Here is a 1,622-nt window from a genome sequence, read left to right as displayed (position 1 = left end):
TCGGGACCTGATTGTCACTTCCCCTCCAAGGGTCTGGTTCTCTTCTTCTTTTACTCGCTGCGAGTTTCACCCAACTGGAGCTGTTGGGAGGGTCAGGCTTTAAAGGCCACCTTTGCTCAGTCCCCTCCTGCATCCCTTGCTCCAGCTGATCCTCCTGGTATCCTAGGGAGCTTTTTGAGATGTTAATTTGCCCCAGGAGATACTGGGGTAGGAGTACTTGGAGCAAAAACCACCCTCTGCTCAGCCCCGAGACTCCTCTTCCTTCTCCCAAGACTTCTCTCTGCAAACCACTTGAAAAGCCTGTGCCCAAAGAGCTCATCCTGTTGTGGGTGTTCACAGCTTCAGCTGATCCTCCTGGTATCCTAGGGAGCTTTTTGAGATGTTAATTTGCCCCAGGAGATACTGGGGTAGGAGTACTTGGAGCAAAAACCACCCTCTGCTCAGCCCCGAGACTCCTCTTCCTTCTCCCAAGACTTCTCTCTGCAAACCACTTGAAAAGCCTGTGCCCAAAGAGCTCATCCTGTTGTGGGTGTTCACAGCTTCCTCCCGTGAGCGGGTTCTGCAATCTAGACCTGAAATCTGCTGTGCCAGCACAGGCACTGGAAAGTTAGTGTGAATCTTTGTGCAAAAGTTCTGCTGGTTCTATCTTTGTTGCCTTCTCTCCTCCTTCTCTGAGGCACCTGCTCCCTCTGAGAGGTGCTGGGTGTGATGGGACACGGGTGTCACCCTGTCCATGAGTCCCAGCTGGGTGTGTGTGAATTGAGGCTGGTGCAGGTTTTTGGGCAATCACTCTCCTTGGGGCAGGGGTGGGGACCTTCAGCAAAACCAGCTTTTTCTGGTCACCTCCCTTGGTGAGTGCCTGGACAGCCACTCTACACTGGACCCAGCTGTGCCAGTGGGAGCAAGTACTGCCACTGGCCCTGGATCAACCCATGCAGCTGGTCTGGGACATCTCCTCTGCCTGGCTGCTGCCCCAGACAGGGCAGGAGCACTGCAAGGAGTGTCCCTGAGGATGTGGGGGCATAAATTGGGTCAGGGGTATGAGGTGCTGCGGGGTGGCCTCTTTTGGAGCATGATGTGAAAGAAAGAGCCTTTACATCTTGTTTCCTCCTGGCAGGGTGATAAATGCGGGGAAGAGCCTGCACAACGAGGACCAGGCGTGCTGTGAGGTGGTGTTTGTGGAGAGGAGGCCCAGCCTGAGGGGCCGACCGTCATCCAGGGAAGGCAACCGCGAGCTGGATGGGGTGAGAGCCGGGGCAGCGCGAGCAGGAGGGGACACGACAGGGAGGATGCCCAGCCATCATCCTGCCATCATCCCTGCTGGCCCATGTGCCCTGGCAGGCTGTAGAGGTGGCTGCTGTGCTGGCCCCGTTGTGCCTCCCCTTCGGAGGAGCCAGCTCCAGAGATGTGCTGCTGGCAGCACGAGGTGCCTGACGCAGGGACACCCTTGGTCAGCTGCCGGCATTGCTCCTGCCCGTGCTGGGCTGGCACCTGCCAGCTGGAGGCAAAGCTCTGTGTGTCACTGTCCCCAGCTGGTGACCCCAGCTGCTCCGAATTCCCCATCCCATCTGCTTCCTCCCAGGCTGGCTAAACCTCCCTGTGTCTCCCCGCAGGGCAGGAAG

General features: G+C 57.6%; 1 protein-coding gene across 1 annotated transcript in view; it reads left to right on the top strand.

Annotated features, from left to right (window-relative positions):
• Positions 1 to 1,117: 1,117 nt before the first annotated feature.
• Positions 1,118 to 1,622, top strand: part of PPM1J (protein phosphatase, Mg2+/Mn2+ dependent 1J) — a gene marked incomplete at its 5' end in the record, with an annotated part of 6,179 nt that continues 5,674 nt past the window's right edge. Inside the window, one exon of the mRNA XM_010178386.2 lies at positions 1,118 to 1,244. Coding sequence (XP_010176688.2) covers positions 1,118 to 1,244 — 127 coding nt within the window. The remainder of the gene's footprint in view (positions 1,245 to 1,622) is intronic.

The sequence above is a fragment of the Antrostomus carolinensis genome, unplaced genomic scaffold (genome assembly GCF_000700745.2).
Source record: "Antrostomus carolinensis isolate BGI_N321 unplaced genomic scaffold, ASM70074v2 scaffold30321, whole genome shotgun sequence".
Classification (NCBI taxonomy): Eukaryota; Metazoa; Chordata; class Aves; order Caprimulgiformes; family Caprimulgidae; genus Antrostomus; species Antrostomus carolinensis.
The sequence above is the reverse complement of the archived record's forward strand: the minus strand, read 5'-3'. Positions and strand labels throughout refer to the sequence as shown.